Source organism: Catharus ustulatus, chromosome 7 (genome assembly GCF_009819885.2).
Source record: "Catharus ustulatus isolate bCatUst1 chromosome 7, bCatUst1.pri.v2, whole genome shotgun sequence".
Taxonomy (NCBI): Eukaryota; Metazoa; Chordata; class Aves; order Passeriformes; family Turdidae; genus Catharus; species Catharus ustulatus.
Genome location: NC_046227.1, coordinates 9662351 through 9684093, shown reverse-complemented (window position 1 = coordinate 9684093; position 21743 = coordinate 9662351). Strand labels below are relative to the sequence as shown.

The 21743-nt window shown below is 41.7% G+C and overlaps 1 protein-coding gene across 7 annotated transcripts in view; it reads right to left on the bottom strand.

Annotated features, from left to right (window-relative positions):
• The window catches only part of SLC39A10 (solute carrier family 39 member 10), a 34149-nt gene extending 30313 nt beyond the window's left edge, over positions 1–3836 (bottom strand). For 3 of the 7 annotated variants that reach the window (XM_033064126.2, XM_033064128.2, XM_033064132.2), the window contains exons 1-2: positions 3679–3836; positions 2311–2465 (exon numbers count right to left, since the gene is read on the bottom strand). In XM_033064126.2, the coding sequence (XP_032920017.1) occupies positions 2311–2322 (12 nt within the window). In that variant the 5' untranslated portion in view covers positions 2323–2465; positions 3679–3836. Of the gene's footprint in view, positions 1–2310; positions 2466–3299; positions 3397–3678 lie in introns of those variants that run through there. The other 4 variants (XM_033064130.2, XM_033064127.2, XM_033064131.2 and 1 more) reach the window with 4 other exon arrangements.
• Between the last annotated feature and the right edge of the window lie 17907 nt (positions 3837–21743).

The following is a 21743-nucleotide window of genomic DNA, read 5'->3' as shown; positions in this document are numbered from 1 at the left end:
GTATTTTTTAACTTCTTTACTCCTCGGATTTTTATTGCATCCAAAATGCCTGGAGCAATGGCACTGATTCAAGAGCACCAAAATACTCTGAATAGGGGGACTGACGCAGCACATACCTTTCTCTCCTTTAGAAGGTTACACTGTGGCAGGACATGGTTTCCAGTATTTCAATCAGGTTTTGAAATTTAGAAAAAAAAATGGTTTTGTTAGCTTTGCCTAATTGGTACACATTTCCTTACCAGACCTTATTAGGTGTACATTCAAGTAATATCTCAGTTGCAATTAAAGAATGATGTAAGTGCAGTCTTAATTCTTTTTCCATTAAGTGTTACTTCGGGCCTTTATCAGCAAGATAAAATTACTAGTTTCATTTAAGATAGCTTCAGTAGCCCACCCCCAAAGATAATATATTTCAGATGATAAAATTGTTTTAAATAATTGCTATCTAAATTAAGTTGGACTCCCACAGTAAACCAGGAAGTTATACAGATTTTCTTCACATTAGAATAGAAATTGCTTCCCGAAAGGCATAAATTCTCAATATTCACAGAACTCACCCTGCACCTAGAGCTCAGTCCTGTGAAAAGCATACCTGCCTAAGGAACAGAACTGCCATTAAACTTGGCTTCACAGAAACATCTACTGGCATTTTTAAATGTGTTACAAAAAGATACATTTGACAATTCTGAAAACAATATGCTATGAAATACCAAATGTTCTGACATTGGTGATCATCAAACTGAGAAGAGAATTGAGTGAGATTTTCTCATTCTGGTCTCATTTTCACTGCTGGCAGATGCAGTTATGTCTGTCCATCCCTCCTACTGTCCAACAGCTGGAACAGATGCCACAATCCTTCCACCAAGATTCACTACAGTAAAGAACCAAATCGTAACTTACAGAAAAACCTTCATGGTGTTTGGTTTATAAGCAGCTTGTGTAATTTCAATCAGCACTGCCACCTGATGAAAACATGTAAATGTTCTCAAACTGATTTACTTTATCCCTGATTTATCAAGTGCCCATCATACATTCAAAACAAACTTCCACTTCCGTAAAAAACTGTGACAGAGACAGGAATAAGTCTTTACAATAGGCACAATCAGGATCAAACGACTTTGAAACTGGACAGCTAAGGCAAACAAGTCCAAACACACTTCCTTTAGGACCATGTACAAGTTTGAAGTCCATGTGATCTGGGCACTACTTAAAAAGTCTCTTCAGACTTCAACTGGCCATGGCTTTGCAGAAAATCTATTATGAATAGAAAGAGTAAAGTACAGTTGCTTGACTTACTTAGTGAAGACCAGGCAGGAAACCTATACCATGTTGGATATATTAAGTTTGCCATATGCATGTATCTATCTCGCTTGTGCAAATCAAAATAACGACGGTCAGCACGTGCTTTTTCACATCAAGTAAACCTTTTAGAACTTGTCCAAATTACCCTGTTGGTCCAATTTCATTATTTTCTTGCAATGGGAAAAACATCCATTAAGACAAAGCCGGAGAGCATATCTGAGTAACTTTAAACCACAACTCTGCTGTAATTGCACTTTTTGTGACTGACTGGATATATGCTGCAAACTTAATATCTGGGTTTTATGTAATCCAACCTGGAAAGCACAAAGACCTACACAAATACTAACTGAAACAAAGCTCATTGTTTTGGAGAATTTTGCTTTTAACGTAGCCAGAATCTCATCATAGGGCCTATTCCAGATAGGTAACAGGGTATAACCCTCTACACCCACTCATGGATACTGAGGTAATGCCATATGGAACTGCCACCATTAATCCCATCAAACACACACATTTAATTCACTGTCAGTCTATCTATCTAGGTCCTATTCTGCTTTAGAAATAGACTGCATGGCTGCATACTCTTTTTCTTTGAAGTACGAATTAAAAGTAGTTTAAAGCAAAAATGCTGCAGGACACCACCACTAATTCTACTTTAACCATTAACTTAGCACAAGGATTTAGCTGGTAAAGTATAGTGACACTGGTCAATGTTCTTGGGGGCCACAGAGCTTTTTCCAGTTACTGTCTTACATTACCATGCCAGACTATTAGCCTATAGAGTGACCATCAGTCTCTCACTTTGGAGTTGCATAGCATGCCTCAGTCCGAACTCCTATTTCTCTGCATGTCTGAAGCAAAGCATGTTATTCAGCAAAGGAAATCAAGAGTGCATTCTCTGTTAAAATCAAATTTAGAAAATCTCATGATACCTTTTTCATATAGAAAGTTTTCTATTTTTATGTCACTGTGTCAGTTACTACTACCCAAAGGGATACAAGAACATACCCGCTGGAACATGCCAGGAATTACTTTTGTTAACTAGATGACAACTGCTTCCGCTCCTCTGAAAACTAACCAGGTCTTCCAGTGTGCATTTCTCAGTTCTGTACCAGGCTCGAGGTTATCACACGTTCCCTTGGTGTTACGGTACAAGATCCTACCTTAATAAAAAAAAACACATTATGATTGCTACTGTCAGACATACAGCATTAGAAGTGCTAGAAACCAGAAGTATTTCTACTCAGGTAACTCTTCTCAGAGTTTTAACAGCTAGCAGGCATGAACACTTCTACAGAGAGGCCCAAAAACGACAAAGATAGCTAGAGATTTTAAAGAGCAATTTTATTCCGCAGTTTCAACGTTAAGTCTGTATTTCCAAAGGATGCAGCATAAGCAGCAGAGATGGTTGAGAACAGGAAATCAGTGTTTTTCATTCACCATTTCTGTGTCTGTACAGTACAGTGACAAAGCCTCCTGACCCTTCCGCCCTTACCCCGGTTTAAGGTTACGTGCCGGTCACAGCCCCAGTGATTTTTCCGCAGCTATTAACGCTAGATCCCAACAGTAAGCCCTGCAAAATTTAATCGCGTGGCTCGCTCATCACCCCCCGCCGCGGCAGTGCCCCCCGACGCCGCCAAGTGCTGCGGGGCCGCTCGGAGCCCGCCCGGAGCCCGCGGGGCCGCAGCGCCCACGCCGGGCGGGCAGCGCCGCCGCTTCCCCCCGCACCCGCGGCCTCCACGTGGCCGCACCGAGGGCGAGCGAGCGAGCTCGGCAGGGCCGGGCGCGCCCAAAGCCGCACTCCCGGCAGGAAGGCTGCCACAGGGAAGTGGGAGAGCGGGCACCGGGCAGCTCCGCGCGGCTCCAACCCGCCGGGACACCGGGGCCCACCGCGCCCCCCACCCCCTTTCTCCCTCCGCCCGAGCAGCCCGGGCAGCCGCAGCCCCGCCGCCGCGTCCCGGGCCCCCCGTTCCGGGCGCGGGGGCGGGAGGATTTACCTGCCGCATGGTCGCCTCCCGAGCAGAGGAAGAAAGGGGGTGGGGGGATGCGCCAGGGCCGCGGCGGCGCCTCGTGCTCCGCCGCCCCGGGGGGAGCCCGGGCGCGGCCCCCCCGCCCGCCGCCCCCCGGCCCCCCGCGCCCACCCGCGGCCTCGCGCCCGCCGCCACGTGATGAGGCGGCCGCGCCGCCGCGCGCCCCTCTCGCTGCTCCGCATCGCGGGCGAGCTCCTGTCCGCTGCCGCCGCTCGGTCCCCGCTGCGGCTCCTCGCCCGCACCGCCGCCCCCCCGCCCCGCCGCGGCCCGGGCCGGCCGCCACCCGCTCCGCGGCGCCGGGCGGCTGTGGGGGAGGGCATGTAAACAAATGGGGTTTTATAGCTACCTCACTCGAGTGCCGTGTGCATCTCCCTCTCCGCTCGGTACCAAACCGCCGCGGCGCCTCCTCCTCCTCCTCCTGCCGCTCCGCCGGCGCTATTCACAGAGCCGGCTACGCCGCGCTCGCCCTGCACACGCGGCCCCGCAGCCCGCGCTGCCCAATGCGCAGCCATTTCCTCCAGCGCTACGAAAGTGGCGTAGCGGCGCTGCCCGCCCGCCCCTCGCTGCGGCGGCTCCGCGCACGGCCCGGCCATGGCCGCGGGCCCGGGCAGCGCCGGAGGGAGCCCCGCGGGCCCGGGGCAGCGCGGCCGCCGCCCGTGTCCCGGCCGAGGCACCCCGGGCCGGGCGCCTCGGGGGCACCCGCGGGGCCGGGGCCGGGGCCGAGCTGCCGCCTCTGCAGCCGCCTGGGGAGAGGGTCCGGCAGCACCAGCGGGGCATTTCGTACCTTCCTACCGAGGTAGCGTTGGAGGCCGAGGTGGGCACTAACCCCCGTTTATTTAACTCCAGAAACTCCCGACAGCTTGCTCGTGCCACCGGAGGCTGTTGGGGCAATAAACATCTCCCCGTGCCGAGGTGGAGCCCCTCGCCACCACACACTTCATTCCTGGACAACAACTACAGAGCTAAATAAAGCCCCCAAAGCAAACCTTAGGTAATCAAAACCCTCGCTAGCTCAACGCCGAGGATGAGGGAGCATTTTGGTTTATAACGTAACACCTACAATATAGTGGAGTCTTTGACAACAAACCATATTTTAGAACAGATCAGCAGGTTTTGTAATGGTTATTTATAGAAAGCATGTTCAAAGGCAGAAGTGCAGTTACAGAAGTGCAGTTCAGGTAAGTTTTAGGCTGTTTCGTTTTTCTTCTGGAGAAATTTGCATACAATATTCATGGCATTTCCCTCCAAAAATAACTAGTGTTTCCATTGCAGGCTTCCGTCTAGAATAGTCCTGCTGTGTATCTAGAATATGTATGTAGAATGTATCTAGAAGCAAACTGACCTTCCCTCTATTTGTTAAGGATGCACCCATTTTTCTTTTAGATTCTTATATTACTGAATTAAGCTAACCTAATTACAGATGATTCACACCACCACTACCTTAAGTCTGGCTCGGCAAAGCCAGAGATCTGTCCTGTCCTAGTCCTGTGTGAAGTCCAGGGCATACCCCATGGTTATCCACCCCAAAAGCCTCCCAAAGTTTTATGATTTTTTCCTTGGTAACATGTAAAGGATTACTTCTGTTTGTTTAGCAACCAAAATAAAGTTGTTACCTGTAAGAATCCAAAAACCACATAAGCATTAAACTGAAGTCACAGTGCAAGAGAAAACCAGAACAGACTTTTCTAGATATGATAAATGTTCATTCTAAAGCAGGTCGTGAAGCAAACAGCCAAAGCTATGTGCACCTCTCAAATGACCTAAGACCACATCAGCTGTGTGCATTACACTACACCAATTTTTTGGTATGTGATTCTCTTCTGAGCTTTTCCAGTTATTCTGTTATTTGCCTGTGAGGTTCATGTCTCAGTGACAGAATTTACAATTTCATATCTCCTCCAACATCTTTTTCTGTCTTTACTATTTATTTTTAGGAGAAAAAATTATCACAATCCCTCCATCATTTTTTTTGCTATATATCTTACCAAATCCATCACTAGAATACAAACCATACTAGTCCAAAGTCAATAGCTCCCATCAAGTTTCTGGGACTATTACAAAGTGATTATAGGGTAGTATACAAAACTGTTGCACCAGATCATTTTGTATGTTGATTTGAATGATTTTTACCTTGAAGCAGGTCCCTTATCTCTCAGAATTTTAGCACAGCAAATAAAATACATGTCTGATTATGACATTGGTTATTAGACATTTATCACAATGCTGCTGTCAATCACTAGATGTGACTGATTTGTATTGCTGTTTGCTCTAGAAATAGATCCACTGTGTGGAAAAAAAAATTAAAATTTAGTTTTCTTTTTCCATCAGAGTTTACTCAGAGGGAATTGTATTCATTAATAAATAGAGCATATGGGCTTTGTTAGCTTTTCTGAGTAAAATTCAAGAAATGCAAAATCTCCTTAAAATAAATAAAGAACCCTAATAAAACGAATTACTGATGCTACACAGTGACTTCCCAAAACCTCACCCAGCTAAGGTGTACCAATAAATAGATCTCTGTTAGTGAGTTCTCCTCCCCTCCAGCTGTTGCCCACTCTAAATGTATCTGTTCATTTTAAATCCAGAAGGGGCCATTAGCAGGCCTGCCAGCACTCTGCTAACATTTCCTGCTAACAAATGAGTCTCATTTGTAGTTTGAGTTAGGTTAGAACCTTCCCACTCAGTCTGCTCATGGCTCTCTCCAGATACATTGGAAAGCCTGCTTGAATCTAGAATATTTTCCCTATAGTTGTATGTTATATCTTACATTTAGGCTGCTTCTCAGTAGTTTTAACCATACACTTTGGTGCAAGAATTGCACATCAGTATTTAAGGAAAAGAAGGTAGGACTTTCTATAACACAGGTTCAGAAACCCAACCCAAAAATTATTAGATGAAGCATTTACCATGAAAAAAGGCTGAGGAGTGTGTTTCCTTGGGAAGCCCGTGGAGCAACTTTCTGTGCTGCAGGGAAGCTGGAACAGCAGAGCAGGGCAGCCAGCACTGCAAGAGTGCTGAGACCTTGAGAAAACACAAATGTATGCAACAAACCCAGACTGACTCTTCAAGCTTCAAAAAGAATGTTACATACTTCTAGAACAGAACTAGTTTGAGGTACCCAGTTACAGGTGAGGGGGTAGAAGGTTGACATATATACAAAAAAAAAAAAAGTTTGTTTAAACAAGTTATTAAAAATAAAAAACCAACCCAAAACCCCCGCCAAACCTCAAAGTTACTCATATTCAACTAGGAATTCTGCACACAGATTTAGTTCTTATATCCTGATAGTGCCTCTGACTGTGAACAGAAGTAAGAGTCTTGTGAGTATTCCTTGGAGGACCGGAACAGTAATGCTGAAAAATATTTTAACTGGGAAAAATTAATTTTGAAAGCTGGTAGTTGAAGGTGTACACAAATCTTTTTATATAAGTGGGAGAAAAATGTCACTTCTTGTTGCCAAAATGAAGCTTTGTACCCCTCTGGCAATTCAGCATTTTTTGGTTGAAGAACCCAGCTTAATTTTCTCACTTGTGAAATATTGGTGTCTCATGAAAAAGCTAAAGTAAAGGCTTGAAACATCAACTTCTTCCTTTTATTTTAAGTCAACTTGTCTAAGATTTAATCACTTCTTAAGGCAGTTTGAATGCTAACATACCTGTGTTTGTGGCACATGTTGCACACATATTTTCTTTCCTATTCTTTAAAACATTTTTTCCTAGTTTCTGTCTCTGCCTTTCATTCATTCTGGGATCCTGAAACAAAGTCAGAAATACCATTTCCTCTGTGACAGTGACCAACAAGTATTGTTCAGTTTGCTAGAGAAATTCAGTGGCAGAATTAACGTTGAGGAGAGAATGGCTAACAGGGCACAGCTGTTGTCCATGCCAAGCAGGAGGATTTTACCCAATTCCTTAGGAGCAGAAGAGTTTTGCTGCAGGAACCTTGCTTCCAAGTACACTGACAAGAGCTCTGAAGTGAAATACCAGGGAATCATAGAGAAATCATAATTTCCTACTCTGTGTCTTAAATGTGACCTGCTGAGTTGTCTCTTCTGCTCTGAATTTACTGCTGTGTTTTCTGTCTAACCATCTCTGGTTAGTTGTGTTGGACAGATTTACCTGTCCTTTCACTGCTTGGCAGTTTGAGCTGTGCTCTTCCCCAGGCACTGAGATTGGTGCTGAAGCAGCAGAGCTTTTGCTTATGGCAAGGACAGAAGGGAGGTGTTTAAGCATCAGGGGGAACTTAAACAAGGAGGTAGTGATACTGTGATTAAAGCTTGTGCTTGGAAATAGGAAGTGACATCCTCTGAGGGATTTCACTGCCTCAGGACTACTTGGTTTGTTTGCAGTGAATTTAAAGCCCAAGTTTATTTAACTCCATAGCCATATATATATATATATAAATGCACACATATATATAAAAATACTTCTATTAGAGGCTATATATGCTCTTTTTTTTTTCACCTTCCTGCCAAACTGGGTGCTCTCCCTTAAGCCTTTGCTCGGCTGGTTTCTTTAATTGGTTCTAATTGGTTTCAGCTGTGTGAATTCCAATGGTAAATCCAAGTAGAGCTGACTAGTTTTGCATGAACTAGTCAGTTTAATTTGAAAGTTACTTTAGTTTTAAAATGGGGAAGAAAAGGGAAATCCACCTGAATTTTTTTTTTGTTTGTTTTTAGAAACCATTCTTACCCTTCTCTTACAGCATGTAGATACCCCTCTGTTCAGGCAGTATCTAAACATGTATGAGCATTTATATAGGCTTGGAAGCAAAAGTATCAAACTCAGTGATACCATCTGCATAATTTTAAATATGCTATCAGTGTAAGTACCAATGGGAAGTTTGTTCAAACAGAAATCTAGGAATTTTTTATTTATTATTTTTTAACATGCCAAAGCAAGATACCGGTTTCCAAGGTCTTTGTTTTAGAAGTTTTTGAATTGGACTCTTTGTGGGGAAGGGCTGGGCTTTTTTGCTTTGTTTTTAAACATGGGCTGACATTTTTAGAAAAAATATAAACACTTTTTCATTTGCTCTAGACTTAAGGTTACATAAATATTAAAGGACATAAGCAGAAGGGTGTGATGCTGCAGCAGAAACTGAAGTCTTTGCTGCACTCACAGGTTTGTCTGCAATTTGGGAAACAGCCAATATGACCTTTGGCTAATTTTGCAAAGCTAGCAAACACTGGTATACTTATCCACAGGAAAACTTGCTGGCAAACTTGACTTTGTTAAATGACTCTCCCTTTGTTTTGTTATTATTTAAGCATAACTGTCTAGTCCTGCTCTGTAAAGCAGTCAAAAGCCCTTTCATTGGATCTAAGACAGGTGGGATTTGCTGGTTGGGATAAAATTCAACGTGGAAGATATTAGAAAGTGTGTCACAGCCTTCTTCCTCTCCTGCAGACTCAGGTTTATTTATTTTTCTCCCTTCCTGCCTGCCTGCTGAAAACACCTGTTTGCTTGTGGCATCTTGTCTGTAGGCAGTGGTTGCAGGGAGATACCATCTTCATTCCAAAGGAAGTGGTGGGTGGGAAAGGCCAGTCAGCTGCTTCCTGCAGCACGAGTGGGGTGAGATTGCAGAGCACAAAGAACTTCTGGTTGTATTCACACAAGACCTCTGTATCAATAAATATGGATATTATCTGTTGGAGCCAGGCAGGGTTTGAAACATTAAACAAAGCTGTGCTAGCTGGCTGGGTGGGGTAGAAATTCCTCTAAAGGCTTTCACTTAGAAAAGCAAACGACTGATTCCAAAACTGACCCACCTGACCAAAGAGAAAATATTGGCTTTAATGTAATCTCTTTACAAGCTGAGGAATTTCTTTTACACCCTCTTCTCAAACAGAATGGAAAAAAATTAATGAGACTGGCCCTGTCATGATTTGAAGAAATCAATGAGGAGCTTAAAATAAGAAAACAAAGGTCAGCATCTTTTTATTATCAGTCCTTGTCAAATTTTAACTACTAATTTGGTGAATTGGCATTTTATATATATGACCTAGACATACCTGAGTAATGGAAGCATAGCCCTCTAAAGCTGGTTCTTAGCAGGCAGCTGGGGTGAAGTTCCCTGTTTCTTTCACCTCTGTTACACATGAAAGTGGAAATGACAAATTTTGAACTCTTGCAATTCTGCCATTATCAGCAGGAAGAATCACGAAACCAAGACATCCTTAAGCTGCTGGCTGCCTGTTTGGGCCTCGGAGCCATTGCTCATCTGTGAAGTTTTGGCAGTCGAAAGAAAAGCCAATATGAGCTTGAATGAATGGTCAGGGATGTCACTGAGCCTCATCCCATCTTTAGTACAGGTCCAAAACCTCAGAGACACCAACAGAGATCATGTGGGACAAGAACATGCACTGGCAGGGAAAACAAAGGTTTGCAGAAATAAAGCAAATTATGGAATGGGTGTTTTGTTTGCTTGTCTTTAAATAAACTATACCAGTAACAAAATCTAAAATCAAGAGAAAGACTCTCAAAATCAACATTATCAAAGGCTGGCCCAGAATTTAGGGAAAGAATTAACTTAAAGTCAGCTGTGTTTTTCCTTCTATGCCTGGTAATTCAGAACTGGGAGCTGAAGGGAGCAGTAGGATGCTGGCCTTTAGGGCACTATTAACACTACATGACCTTTGATGTGAAATGCTGGTATGCACCTAAAGTTTGATCATTTTCCCCCATAATTTACATTTGTAATTTTTACACCTGTATTTCATGATTTCTAGAAAAAATTAATAAGAAGACAGCAGGAAGAGTGTGAATGCCATTAGGAAACACTCAATTTCCAAACCTTTAAGTACAACCATTTGACAGTACTCTTAGGTGTTGCAGCTTTATTCTCCATGTTGCTGCCCCAAGAGCCTTTGCATAGTTGGATGATAATTCTTGGTTTTAACGATGCAAGAAGGAGTGTGAATTTAAGCATAAAGAACTACAAAGAAGGGAGTAAACTTCAGCTAATACACAACAAGATGAATCATGGGGACACCTAAATATGGTCTAAATGACAAGAAATCTAAAAGCTAGAGATGAGTATCTGTGGAATTACAGGGAGACAGATCATGGGGATGTTGCACAGTAGAACTGGGAACAGAAGAGAGGAATGGAGAGGCCTGTTACATAACTATTTCTGATCTGCATGACTTGGCAACCTCACTTGATACTCCTGTAAACCAGTAGTAACTCCTCTGAGAGCAAGTAGAGCAGCAGGATAGACTCTCAGAGTGATGAATACTTGCTGTTGTTGCTTAGAAAGGAAGTTTTGAAGCATTTTCTCAAGCGTGGGACTGAGGAGACTGCTCGTGACAGAGGGGATGTGGTCATGTGTCTGCTGACCCATCAGGTGATGGATTTGCCATGTGTTAGAGAGCCCTGAGGAGACTCAAGGGTGGCAGTGGAGTAAGCAAATAGAAGTTAAAGCATTTCTGCAAGGATTGGGCTGGACTATGCTGAGGTGTTGGACTGGCATCCAGTCTGTCCGTCCGTGGATATGTCATGCAAGGAAATGAACTCACAAGCTCAAGGAAAGAAAATCACTCTGAGACAAAACTCAATGCCAGTGAAAGAAAGAAAGAAAGAAGGAAAGAAAGAAAGAAGGAAAGAAAGAAAGAAGAAAAGAAAGAAAGAAGAATAGAAAGAAAGAAAGAAAGAAAGAAAGAAAGAAAGAAAGAAAGAAAGAAAGAAGTTACATTTTAAAGTGCTTGATTTCACTCACACTGTTAATGTCTTTCCACTCCTCTCAGATAACCTTGCCTTCTATTTCTTACCTCTCTTTTCATAAATAGAAATAAAAAATCATTCCCATCTACACAAAAGGTAAATTCTTAATGGTCTTCTGTAGTAGCTCTAATGAAATTATTGTGCACTTCTCCAAGGAAAACATGAGTACATGCCTTTTCAAGGTTAAGGAGAACATCCCAAGAATGTTCAAAATAAAGTGTTGAAGAGCAAATCCAGTTTGTTCTTTATAACAGATTTACATTATTGAATATATACCAAAATGCACCACAAGCACACAGTGATGTAATTCAAGACTAAAAATTAATTGAAAAATCCCCCAAATACTACTGCCTTTTGGACAGGTAGGGGCAAAATTAAAGGACTTGTGAGTGAACTGATATCTGTGTATTTTTTCATTTAAGCATGGTGCCATCTCTCAACATCTCTCAACATGTCTGCTCATGGAACTGCTTCCAACAGGTGGCTTTCTTTAAACATATGAAGAGTGTATCTGTATGATTTCTGAAGAGTTTTCCTCTCCTGCTGAGGTTTGTTAGTTATTTCTCAGAAGAAAAAAAATTCCCCATGGAGGTGCCTCACCCTGTTCACCCATTAAAGTGAGTGGGTGGTGGCTCTCACTGAGAGCAGCCTCACAGCAGCTTTTGGCTGTCAGGCCACTTCGGTAGTTAGCAGTACCTTAAAACAGCTCATAGAATCATAATCTTACTTTGAACAGTATTTACTTCAGAGAATCAGCATTCTCTATTTTTTGCAGGTAGTTTAGTATAAATCTTTGTAGCCAGGTAAACATTATAATGTCATTTACATTTTCGGTTTAGTTTTCTATTAATTATTAGATGTATGAGAGAAATCGACCGGATTAATTGCAAGTGCAATCTGAAACTTGAAAGCCTATGATCTGTCAGATTTCCAGTATACTAAAATTCTGAGAATGTCTCCAAAGCACAATATAATATCCTTTGGCAAATCAATACACATAATGGAAAGAAGGAATTGGTACACTGGAGCGTCAAGAAATTTCTTCTTAAAGATAAACAGAAGCTAAAACTAAAGTCAATACTTCCTAATGATTTGGAAGGAAGCTTGAAATGAGAATATTTTAGTTAAGCCAGGTACTTGAAAAGAGACTGCTTGGGGCTCTCCAGCTCACATGTACCTAAGCTGGGCTGGCTCATTGCCAGATCCTAGCAAATTCTCTCCCCAAAATCACCTCACAGAGTTCTACTTAGGTTTATCTTAGATTACAGAAAAGTACTGAGTTTGGACAGTGGGATTTTGGGATAACATTATTTATATTATGGGATGTGTCAAATTGATAGCATAAGAATGACTACAGTTTGTTCCTGTTTTTCCAAGGGACTTTGGTTTTAAGGTCTTACCCTCAGAGATGTATACAAATGTTGGCCCCATTATCTCTGAAGATATTAAGAGTATCACAGGTATCATTAATTCGACAAAAAATAGCCTGGGTTTGCAGTTTCTAAAAACTGTGAATCAGAAAATGAACTGCCAGCACCTGAAAGTCCTGCAGGCACCCCCTTCTTGAGAGCAGCACGCACACATTACAGATCAGATCAGATCAGATCAGGCCACTTACACGATGCTGAGTGCCAGCTCCATCATTCAGGACAGCAGTGGCTGAGTCTTGTCATTTCTCTCTTTCTCCTCTTCCTCATTAACAGGAGGGAGCGACTGCATGGCCTTTAGTCATTTCCCTAAACAGGAAGAGTTGCTGTCTGTGCAGTTTCTTTTTTAAACTACTGTGTTTTTAAGGAGATGTTTGAAGAGAGTTTTGTTATTTATTATTGTATTGGAATTGAACCTCGAGCTAGTAAAAACAGTATTATGGTGGTGCTCTTGTTATAAAACCAGAGCTGCTGTTTTCACAGGAGGATACTTCAATTGCTGCCCAGAACCTTTGACTGTTGAGCGCTGAGGGGTTTGCAGTGTACAAGCCCCAGTTATTGAGAACAGCCAAGCAGCAACAGACAGCTTTTCAGAGGTTATTGCTGGCAGTTTAATTGTAATCTGAAACATAGAAAAAAGTGATTTTTTTCGGGAAGGGTGGGGTGGATCAATATTACTGCAGTGCTTTCCATTTTTTAATGCCACTTGTTGTACTGCAAAGCAGCACAGAAGCTACATTTGTTTCAAAACTCGGTGATCTCCTGAGGCCAAACGACAGAGTCACTCTTTGTTTCAATTTAACCTGATCAGCAATCACTGAGAAAGCTGAGTGAGGAGGAAAGACCAGGACTTCAAGAGTTTGGCAGAGGCAGATGGAACTGCCCCTCGAACATCTCTGTCTATTCATTGCACCGTAACATTGTGTCTTCCTGACATATCCCAGAGCTTTCTGTCTTATGGCTCGTGTTTAGCCCTTTGGCTGGAAGCAGCAGTGAAGTCACCCAGCCAGCTGTGGATTATAGGTTATAATGCTGTCTAAAGACAACACACAGCTCTACTCCCTTGTCCTCAGAAAATCTACTTTCCTGAAGTGTTACACAGTGCGAATTGCCACAGAGAGCTTTTCAGAGATTATAGCATCATGGAATCATCAAGGTTGGAAGAGGCCTTTGAGATCATCCAGTCCAACTATCAACCTTGCAATACCACTAACCATAAGACGATTCAGTCTTTATAAGGCAGTTTGTATTTTCAAGAGTCTGCAAAAGCAACCGACCTTCTTTTTCCTAACATGCCTGAAGTGTCCAGTTTCACCTGGGCAGAGGCCCCAAAGGGACATTCTGGCTTCCAGTTGCAGGAAACCAGGCCAGCAGTTCTGTTTCTTCTGGGGGCAGTGCTTCCATGTCCTTTTCTGACAGTGTATTCTTCAAAAGAGCACAATCTACTAGCCAGTCTGTCTCACCTGAGTGCCTGGCAGGATCATGGAGCAGATTCTCCTGGAGCTATGCTAAGGCATATGGAGAATAAAGAGGAGAGTGGTGACAGCCTGAGGGCATGGTTTCACTAAGGGCAAGTCATGCCTGACAGTGTGGGGCCTGCTGGGATGGGTTACAGCTGGTGATGGATCTGCCTGGAGCTGTGCAAAGCACCTGACACTGTGCCCCACCACATCCTTGTCTCTAAAGTGGGAAGACATGGATTTAGTGGATGGATACTTGGCGGGTAATGGATTGGTTAGATGGTCACACTCAGAGCCAACAGCTCAATGTCCAGGTGGACACCAGAGATGAGTGATGCTCCTCAAGGGCTGGTGTTGGGATTGGCGCTTTTAACATCGGTGACACGGACAGTGGATTGAGTGCAGCCTCTGCGAATTTGCCAACATCACTGAGCTGTGTGGTAGGCTTGACACACTGGAGGGAAGGGATGCCATCCTGAGGGACCTGGACAGGCTGGAGAGCTTGGCCCATGAGAACTTCATGAGGCTCAGCAAGGCCAAGTGCAAGGTTGTTTGAAGGTGTTTTGAAGGACAGGAAACACAGTACCTAAACTAGTGCTGATGGTTCCTCTGTTGCAGCACTTGCCAAGGTGGAATTGTAACTGAATTGAACAGGTACAGAGGGATGAATAAGAAAATCTCTTGCTGATAGGGGCTCAAAGGTAACTATTCAGGTAACTATTTCTGCTCCCTGCCCAGTCACTCTTCTCACTGCAGGCCCTTGAAGTATCTCACCAGTGACTGCTGTCACACAGTGCTTCTCTCAGCCAGGCAAGCCCTGGTGACACAGAGGACATACTATAGATACATGCATTTGGTCCTGAGATACTGATGAGGAATAATCTTCCCAGGATTCAGTTTTATCCTTCGCTAACCATGTAGGAAGAGACAGCTTGAGAACACATTCCCATCTGACATTTGCATAGTGAACCTACCCTGGAGCAGACTTTCACAGCACCACTGAATTTAATGCCTGAATAAAAAACAACTTCTCCTCAATGGACTTTGTTTGCTTTAGCCTGACCTTTTCAGGGGATTAAAATATAGCAATAATATTTTATGGTCTTGAACTCTCTTCTGTTTTCGGAAAAAAATCATGTTGTTCAGAAAGGAGGCTGAATTATTTTTTCCTTTAGTTTCACTTTGTCACATTCAAGGAGGAGCAAAACCACACACACCAGAACCCTCCCACAAAAAACGCTGACTGATAGAGTTTTTTAGAGAAGTTATTCCCACATTGATTTTTAAAAAAGTATATATATAAAGTGATGTACACCATTTTGATACCTATAGCTCTACTACTTGTTGAGACTTTTGAAGCTAGTCTTAAGTACTGCAAAGCATCCACAAGGTTTTAATCTTTACTGCACACTCCAAACACGTACATTATCTTTGGCAGAAAGACAAAGCTGTTCGGAAAAATTGACACTGGTGTTCAGTAGGGAACAGGGAGTCCTGTGGAGACAATGGGATGTAAGACTTTCCTCCCTCCACCCCCCATTGTGCTTGTGGCTGGTCAAGTTCCAAGAGAACGTGGAAAAAAGATTTCTAAGGATTTCTATTGCCCTGAAACAACCATTTTCAGAAGTCACCTAATGAACCCAAAGGAAGTCCACTTGGTTTAATTTTTTCCCTGAAAACTATCATAAAGCAAGTTTATAAAAGAATACAGTACTTACCCTGCTTTATCAGGCTCTGATTCAAGAGTTTAAAGCATTTTGCTGGCTTTACACAGCCAAGCAAGTATTTACCCCAGTTGCTTAGTAGCTCCTTTCAAATCAATAGGAATATAAATGTGCTATTTGCGAGGCACATGCTTTACTCCTGCTGAATCATGTCCTTTGCATGTCACAGTCATTACTGAAAAATGTGGTTGTGACCATACACCAAATTTGTTATGGAAAGTAGAGCATGCTGTGACATCAGGCTGGGGTGTGTGTGAGTGGTGGGGTAGGGGGATGATGAATATTTTCAGCTGTGAGACTACTAAGCATTTAGATATTTAGCAAATTCTGCCATTTCCAGAAAAATCCTAAAAGATGCTATTTTATCCATGGTACTTTATGTACACTGCATACACATTTAGAAAAACAACAACCAAAACAACACTTAGGTTTCTGGCAGGTATATGACACTGTAACAACCACCACAACAACATAACAAATCTGCTTTTATAAAGAAAGGCTTCACACACACTCAATTCAGTATGGACCAAGATGACAGTGTTTACTTCTCTCTTTGAAAGCAACATTTAGGACCCTCTGGTATGCAGAGAAATATTATCCCAAATATTACATGGCTGAATGAGAAATGTAGTGTACCAAGAAGCTGATACAAAATCTATGAAAATCAATATACTCATTTCAGTCAGCTCTGGAATAAACTTCAGTGTTAGTTTTGTTTCTCAAGGTCCAGTTTTGAAAGAGATTTTTTGGATGAAAATGGCAGGAAAAAATAGAAAAGATTAGCGTAACGTTTGCAATGAAGCAGTAATTCTCAGCTATCATTAAGTCATGGCTTGTTTTCTTTCACATAGAAATCTTTGCACAGGAAGAAAGCTTCCCTTCCCTGTCACTCCTTCATGAAAACTGTATCAGTTTTTAGTTTCCCAAAGCCATCACAGAAAATTTCTGATTTTGTTGTAAGGAGCAAGGTGTTTGTGTTTCATTGCTTCCAACTGCCAGAAGCGTTGCAGAAAAGTCTGCAGCATTGCTATTCCAGAAATTACATACTGTCTGCCTTGCTGCATTGCCTCTTTGCTTTACCTTCTTTTGCTTATGTTCAAATGACATAATCCTACATATATGTTCACATATATATCTCTATTAGTCTATATCTGTCTATCTATGTTCATAGAGATGTCCAAATCTAAAAAGATTTAAGAGATGCAGAGATGGAATCACGGTAAGTGGTCCTGCAGAGGAATGAAGCAAGCATCTTGCTATTAAGAAAATAAAATATTTATTGAGGTCAGAGGTGGAAGTTTACTAGATTAAGACAGCACAGTGGGAATAGAAAGCTAGCTGTGCCATGAGGATGGGTTTGTAGTGAAGCAGGGAAAGGGATGCTCAGAGTGCAGTTAGCTCAGCCAAACCTAATTAGGTACACAGCACTCAGCCTGTTCATACTCTGTCTCCAATGATTGACACTTGTCTTATGATCAGGTTTTTTTTTTATTAGAAGGGTTGGGGGTTTACCAGATGATTTTAATGATCAGTAAGTTGAAAATAAATGACAGGTTCTTGATTTACCTGGTATAAATCTGGAAAATACATGCATTGTTCTTTGTATTGTCAAGCATAAATTACCATGTTCTTTCCAGAGTGTGGTATCTGTTGTGGGAGTAACTGGTTTGTTTTAGGATTCCTCACGTTAGATTAAATTAATGATGATGTTTTTTTCTATTTCCTTATTCAGAACATTTATCAGTACAATCAACTCTAAGCTTAGCGTTTTCCAGGGGAATTTTTGGACACAGAATGAAATACAGGAACAAGAAAAACCCTTTCAGGCAGTAAAGCTGCATTTTTAATCCCACCAGTGATCTGTCATTCCCTGTTAAAGAGAAGATGCTGGATGTATTTTTAGACCAGCTTTATTCCACTATCTGCATGAGGTTTCTCCTTGCAGTAACAGGAGTAGTGCTTGGCTGTGGAGAGTTGACACCTCATCTGTGCAGAGGCAAAGTGCTTTCTTTTTTCTGTGAGAGAGGACGGTTTAAGGTTAAGCCAATAATTATACCAAAGCTACATGGATTGAATAGTACTAGGTCGACAGTAAGAGGAAATGGATTTAGAACAGCATTGCAGGGGACACCTGCAAAGTCCTTCATCTGAGGAGTCAGCCAGAGATTTGCTTCTCTTGAGCTAGAGTTTTATTTCTATTATCCCTTCTGGTTACTGAAGACTTATTCACGTGCAGATTTCCTGGAGGTGAAGTGTGAAATTGGCCTAATTTAACTCTCCCCTTAGTCCTGCCTCTTACTGTTTTCCTCAGTTAGCAACCAGTGATAAGAAATCAGAGAAGGGTATGGGAGTGCATACCAATAGAGATAACAGTGAACAAATTGTTGAGGAGGTGGTAAGCATCTTTTGTGCAGATGGAATTATAATAATGATTGCTTTTTCTTGGCCAAGACAAGACAGATACAGTCATAAAAAGCCATGAGTTTTGAAATTCTGCTAATCTAATTGCTCTTTTGAGCCCCATCTGTGTATGCTGATGGGTATACTTTTAGAAGTCAGAATAAAAAAGGCCAAAAAAGAACAACTAATGTTCCTAACCAGATGCACTGCCTTGGCCTTAATCCTCTCCTGAGAGGATGAAGGGATAACTCTACCAGCTACTCCACATCTGACCTGGAGTTGGGTTCTGATTAATCGGAGGTACTACTCTAGAGAACGCCTTGGTGGGGGTGGGAGGTGTGAGTGTGGGTGTGTGTTAACTACAAACCCCAGTTTTGGGATGCAGTTCAAATACAGCTGAAGATGGACAGCAGGAGTCCTCAAATTGAAATATACAATTAAGATGTACAGCATTGGTCTACTTTATAGAGTGCTTTAAAATGTAGTCCAAGATCATCTCAGGGTAATTAAAATCAAAGGGTCAGAATCCGTTTCAGACAAAATTAAAGAGGTAGAAAACGCTCATAATTATATGTTCAGTGCTTTAATAGAAAAAAATAAAAGGCTTCACCTGAAATGTAAATGGAAACTAATCTTCAATATACAAGTGTCACTTGAGTCAGGTGCCTAAAGGAATTGGCAGTGTCAAAAAGCTTTCTGCTCCCACCTTCCCCTTTGCAAAGGTGGGATGGCCAATGCAGTAGTATTAGTAGTATTTTAGGGAAAATTTAAAAGCCATTGCTGGCTTGAAGAATGCCTGAAAGGAAGTGTTTGAGAACATTAAGGTATCTCTTCTGACATACTTAACCAATTTTCCAAGGGACACAGGTTATGAAAGATTTTTTTAATCTTCAGTTTCAGCAATTTCCAGGCTGTATTATACTCTCCCTGAAGCTCTTGGAGAGCAGCTCTAACTATTTATCATTCAGAAGCCCATCCTCCCACCTCCAGGCTTTGAGTAGGTTAAGACTCCAGATCCAGATTTCTCTCACTGGGGAAAAGTCTAAGAAGTTCGTTTAGCAATAGAGAATTACCTCAGCAATAGCAAACTCTCTAACAGTCTTAAAATTCGAGTGTGACATACATGGAGATTCCCATGAATATATGCTGGTGTGAGATGATCTGGCCAGTGATACTTTTATGCTTCCCAGGAATCTTGAGGTCCCAGACAGAATCTTTTTTGAGAGAATGAATGCTTTGGTGTATTGGTCCCATTCTCAGTGGAAGCCTTCAGACTCCTCACACACAGTTATTGCAGATTCATTCAGTTGTATGAGGGTTTTCATGCAGGACTGGTTTTTATCTGGAAATCTGTGATATTTTACTGCAGCTCATGTGCAGGAAGTTGATATTCCCTATATTTATTATGTACACAGAAAGGGGTGCCCTTCTAAAGTCATAGCTTTGAGCAGACAGGCCCTTCAACCTGCATAAAACCTCAGAGATGTTGTCTTTTCACCTTAATCAGAATGGAGAACTGAGCCTTGACTGACAGGGACATAAAGGAAAAATATTCTTCTAGAGCTCTCTTTCAATGATGTCTAAAGGATCATGTTCTGAACATTAACTTGATGTTTCAATTTAGCATTAACTGTATTATAAATGATGACATAAAAAAAGAACAGCACACAGTCATTCCTGGTGCAACTCAAACCCTATACAGAGGGACTAAAAGTGACATAAGACCAGTGATGAGAAATGCAAAACCTAGAAGCCATTTAATATATCTGGTATTAAAAAAATTTACTGTCTTTGGTTTTTAGTAGTTTTCCTGTATGCACCAAAAAGCACACTTAGTGTTTCAGTTAGACACAATTAATTATCAATGTAATTTCTACTGGTCTGAGGAACAAGGCTTGTAAATGAATGCAAAGAATTAAACTATGCTAGACAGAATTAAGACAAGCATTGCAATGCCTAAGCTTGGAGCTTGAAATTGGAAGCACAAGAAAATCCTGGTAAGTGACACACCAGGAGAGATGCACAACTGGAAACACAGTACAGAGTTTTTGACAGTTTCACCCTGGCTCTTTGCCTCTAAATCATAATTTCCTTTGGAAGGAAGGAATACATCTCATGGCATTACTTTGAAAGAATTTAATAGCCAGCATTTCTTTAGCACCTGGAATGAGATATTCGTGTTGAAATGGGAGCTTAACAGAAGTAGTTAGAGGGAATAAGGGGAATATGCCAAATGAGGAGAAGATAATAATCAGAAATATTAAAAAAAAACCCCAAACCAACCCTCCCCCCCTTCAAGTATGTCTTTTGGACCAAATAAATTATAAGTGCAATACAAGAACAAGTTTGATAGACTGAAAGGTTAAGTGGTACTTAAAACCTTAAGGAATCTGAACAGGCAGGACACTCGCTAAAATTTATCAGCATTGATTATTTTGTAATATTCATTCAGTCCCAAACAACTTCAGAATTCCTTCCCCCTTCCACTGAGCACTCCTTTATCCTTTAAAAACGTTCATTTCCTTTAGGCCTATCCAGGAGCAACCATCACCTGCCTGGACAGTAATCAGATTATGCTAATGGTGCTCCAGACACCCAGCTAAAGTTTTAACCTGTTGTGATGTAAATCACCCTTTCTTTTGGAGCAATTCAAGACCCAGTCTGATGCTGTTACCACACAGTTTGTCATGCAACCTGATATTTCATGTGCATATGCAATCTGCCAGTCTGATTTAATCACATAACTCAGTTTACCTGCAGTTTATCCAAGATCAGACCTTACATGAAATCAAACACTGCATTTTGTAGAAGTGCATTTGTGAAGATTATCACTTCTGTTTCCTGAACCCTTTCCCTCCAAAAATTGTTTTTGGGGGACACTATGATATTGCCACCCCTAGATTTGGTATCTGACTTGAGGTGGCAGCCCTTACCTTTGCTTGATTTTAGCTACAGATGATGCATCACTGGCAAATTAAATTTTTTAATTATATAACACATTTTTCAGTCTAACCAAAATAAAAAAAGGAAGAAAAAATCACTTTTATGTACACTTGAAACATCCCTTGCCTCATCAGAATGTAGCCTGTTTATTAACAATCCTTTTTAAATGCAGGTGTTTGACGAATCAATTTGGACAACTATGTAACCTTCTGCTCTACCAGTTTCACATTACTGCTAATTGTTTAATGTCTACAGCAACCCTAGAGAACAGTTCAAGAGGAAGTGATGTAATTTGCTTGTTTCTTTTGGAGCTGTTTCTGAGCACATGCCATTGACACTTTATACATGAATGATGGGAAAATAGTCATGGTGTGCCGTTAAAGGCTGGTGATGAACACATTGCCAGCCCATTTCTCTCATTCATTACTGCTGCAACACAATACAGCTGATCCAGCTATGTTCTCTTATTCCATACATGCCTACCTCCCTTTTTTTTTTTTTTTTTTTTTTTTTTTTTTTTTTTTGCAATCATCCAGCAGGTCTTCACTTACCAAGCTCCCTATTAGCAAAGTAAATGGCACATGATGCTGGGAGCCAGCCTTGTGCTGCTCATTCAGCTGCTAAGTGCATTTAGTGTGCAACATGCTTTTACCTCACAGCTCTAAGCAAAGCTTTAACACCCAACCCTCCCAAGTGAAGATGCTGCAAAATTTAGAGCACTTTTGAATTAATA